Genomic DNA, 4,003 nt, shown 5'->3' with positions numbered 1-4,003 from the left:
CGCTATTAGAAAGACCCGTGATTTCTCTTGAACTTTTTTCGCAATATTTATGTATATATATACCGTTTTTTCGCAAACTCTGCCAGYTGCTGAAATTAATATGCGCTTCTTTAGCTCGCTATCGACAGCTTGCGAATTTCTAATATGCGCAACCCCTCTTAAGCGCTGTTGTTGSCTTTCTTCATGCCTTAAATGTCAATGAGCAAATATTTTGCTCATATTGTTGTTGTTTTCTACGAATTCTTATAGCATTCGTGATTTATGGTAACGCGCCATTGAAGGATTTGTCGCGCTACTGTCAATATGAACTGCCAACGAAATTGATGAATATTTTTTGCTCGCAATTAGGCGTGCGTAGAGGGTGATCCGGGTTGCTTGCCCAATTTATGCAGCTTATAACTTTTTTTTGATTTTTTTTKTTTTWAWYMAMYTTTTTTTTTGCGATTTCTTGCTTGTTCGCAAGCACCTCATAATCCACACCCGGCGCGTTAAGATTCAATCGACATTTGAGCGCAAGATATAAATATTATTGGTGCTAGATATATATACACACAAACATATATAATTATACGTTAGATACTCACATATGTATATAAATATAGCTATATAAGCCGGCCTTTCCCTTGCATAGTAATCGCAAATTTAATTTATTTATGAAAAACTCAAAATTCCATTGAAATATTTTTATTCTTTAACTTTTATGTGCATTTTTATGGTGTTGCCACATACTTGTTTTTATTATTATTATTATTTTTTCTTTTTTATTTAACGATTTAATGCTAAAGACCAAATTACCACAGCAATTATACAAGCACTTCCAACTTTATGATCTGCCACTGGCAGTCATAAAAATWCTGCTTCTACTTTATAGCCTAACCTACACCAAAGTACTTATATGTACATATGTATATTGCCCAAATTTTTGCCTCTTTCWTTTATCCATCTCCGCTTTTAACCTRCTTTCGGYAATAGCGCTAAGAGACCCGGCTTCACATTGTTCACATCGTGCACGGTGCCTTCGCCGGTGATGTGATCGTTGATGATCATTTCACGATTCATGCTAGCGTCCACGTGATAAGCGGAGAAATCAATTTCGAAATCGACTTCGGGCAAGGTGGCGAARGTCACATCCTCGGGATACCAGAATCTATGTATGAAATATTCACCCTGAAATTTACGTGAACGTTTAGTGGGTGTATGTAGTGAATAGTGAGCCTGACAAATATAGTTCGCGAAGAAAAAGAAAGAAAGCAAAAGCGCAAGTCAACTACTGCTCTCCTAGTTAACAATTTTATCTGAAATAATGCTTAATATAGAATATTTATTTAAAAACAGGCTTTTGGATATTTTTGTTTAGACAAATACAAAGAAAGCGACTTAAAAAGTCATCCTGGCTTACGTTAGATTAGTTTTAAAGGACAATGCAAGAATAATATCACTTCGAYAGCTTAGAATGYCGGTCTGTTRTGGTACCTATTAWYTCATAAAAACTATATCGTAAKACCCTTACAAAGCGGCAAAGAGCTTTGAGCATGTCGCAGTCGTCTCAATRAGACTAATATCAGTTCACACCATATATTTTGGTCCACCATAGGTAATATTCTCGAGATGTCTCAGCCTCAGTTTTGCAAGGCCTGGACAATGGAGGAGATGTTTCCAYCTCACCCTTCTCCCTACAACTTTGACAACTAGCGTCAGTCTTCCGTAAGAACTCTTACAATTGCGGCAAGAAGAACTTTGCGGAAAAAAACTAGTTCAGTAGATATTTTGCGTTCGATTGTAGGATAAAATGACCTCGCAAACGTATAGGAACTGGTCCTCGAAAAGCACCAGCTAAGCGCAYGGGAGGTCCAGGTCTGTGTATATAGTATAGTGCTGAAACCCAAGACGCACAATCCAAGCTTTGAATGTAAAGTTACCAAAGATATTAATAAACTAGCTCAAGTAACTCTAGACCCTAACGTCATCCTGTTGATACTTTAKCCACCATTAAATCAAAGTACTACTCAAAAACGAGACCGTTTGGAGATCTTATTAGATTATGAAGCGCAGCAGCGRAAATTTCCATGAAGGACTTACGTCCAAAAAAGTTTATCCCGGAATCAAAAAACTTCCATGAAGAACTTGCCTACGTCCAAAMAATGTATCCAGTAATCAAGAAAATCCTCAAATTTGGCGCAATATAAAAATCTTTCTTATTTATGAAGCATGGAAATGTTAAAGGACTGGATTTAAGTAATCTCATATTTTATTTACAAGTTCGGAATTCTCGATTATCGACCTACAACTGTCGAGTTCATGTATACATCACAAAATCGTTATAGGCTTATCCCGAGGCTTGTTGTTCTCTTGATCCGATCCTAAGCAGATTAAATGTGTATATACCAAATTTTTATGAGCTCAAAGATTGTAGAAAGAGTATTAAGTCCAGCAGTGACTAATCACTCATCCTAGCTAAATGGCGGATTAAGGCTTGGAAAGTAAGGAAAAGTGTTGTTCAGTTCTGTATCATAAGAGATGGTGCAACCTTTTAGAGACTCCCAATGTTTCAAAGAGAAGTAATAAGGCTAAAAGCCAAATCAGCGCTTACTATTATTGGACAACACATTCCTCAAGCCCCCTATATAACTAGATTTTCTTTCGATTAACCTCCTCAAAAAGACCTACTAAATAAAATTTTTAATCTTACCTTCACTATCGGACATTTTTCAATCAAGTTTCCATATTCCTTCATATATGTATGTAGAAGTGCACCGACCGGAGAGGCATTACGCCAACTGATCATACGACAGAAATTCATTGTAGAGTTTGTGGTAAAGAAATATGTGGGGTCCTTTTTCTGAACAATACGAATGTGGGTGTGAATGTCAACATCGTGAAGTTCCTACGGAGAGAAAAATTAAAGCGAAAATTACATTGTAATAGAGAAAGGAAATTGARATAGATGTAGAGTTACAGGTAGATATTGCGAGTTAGAAATAGAGGTAGAGATATAGTTGGGGATAAAGTTAGAGTTAGAGCTAAAATTAAAGTTAGAGTTACAATTATAGTTAGAGTTAGAGTTACAGTTACAGTTGGATTCAGAATTAGAGCTAGAGTTACAGTTGGAGACAAAAATAAGGATACGGTACAAATAGAAACTGTTAAAGTTCGAGATTTAAGAYAGAAATTTGATTGTATGTAAAGTATATATAAATTTATAAAAATTATRACTAAAATACCTTCAACACATTAAGCGTAAAGTTGAGATGTGGATCCTTTGAGTCGAAGGCCAGTTTATGCGTCACATACTTCTCATCACTCCAAACTTTGACGTCCTTAAAACTGGGACGCATAACTTTCTGTGAAAAGAAAAAATTACGAAAATATTTTCAGAATTATCTCTTTTTTTATTTGAAAAACGCTTACYTCCGCTGCCGCCAAACCACAATACAGCACAAAGACGAAATTCAACCAAAATATTTTCATTGTAAGCGCCATTTTGGTAAACTCTAAGAGCTAAAGATTAAACGTGTTCAACTCGTTTGACGGCAAAAAGCCATCACGCCCACATTTTATAGCTTGATCTATGGGCTCAAAATTAAAATGTCATTTAATATAGTTGGAAAATTTTAAAATTTTAAATTGCAAAAATCTAACATTATCACTGGGCTGACATCGCCAKCATTGACGCGTAACGCCCAAATCGAAGCAATTTTTGATTATTTTTTTATTTTTTAGCTCAAACACACATACACAGGTGCCGCCCCGTCGCGTTTATTTTCCAATCAAATGGCGTTTTGAAGGATTTTTGATTGTTTTTTAGATTTACTGCTCCAGTGAAGCTTGAAAATTGCAATGATGAAGTGTTTTTTTCGACATTTTGCGAACGCCGCGTGGCATGCATCATGTACTCGTAAATTTGAAACTGTACTATATAATAAAGAACATATGTACATAAATATTTTTATTCTACATAACAATTAAAATTGTCAAACAAATAATAATTTAAAACCAATTATAA

At 35.3% G+C, this 4,003-nt stretch overlaps 1 protein-coding gene across 1 annotated transcript; it reads right to left on the bottom strand.

The window, feature by feature from the left end:
- Window positions 1–921: 921 nt before the first annotated feature.
- LOC108967578 lies at window positions 922–3,488 on the bottom strand. The gene is made up of 4 exons (XM_018931099.1): window positions 3,409–3,488; window positions 3,222–3,341; window positions 2,690–2,884; window positions 922–1,167 (listed from the first exon to the last, which is right to left on the bottom strand). Exons 1-4 carry the CDS (start codon window positions 3,478–3,480, stop codon window positions 952–954), a joined length of 603 nt encoding a protein of 200 aa, XP_018786644.1. The 5' UTR covers window positions 3,481–3,488; the 3' UTR covers window positions 922–951.
- Window positions 3,489–4,003: the final 515 nt, after the last annotated feature.

Source organism: Bactrocera latifrons, unplaced genomic scaffold (assembly GCF_001853355.1).
Source record: "Bactrocera latifrons isolate USDA-ARS-PBARC rearing strain unplaced genomic scaffold, ASM185335v1 scaffold_190, whole genome shotgun sequence".
Classification (NCBI taxonomy): domain Eukaryota; kingdom Metazoa; phylum Arthropoda; class Insecta; order Diptera; family Tephritidae; genus Bactrocera; species Bactrocera latifrons.
This window is presented reverse-complemented; position numbering and strand designations above follow the sequence as displayed.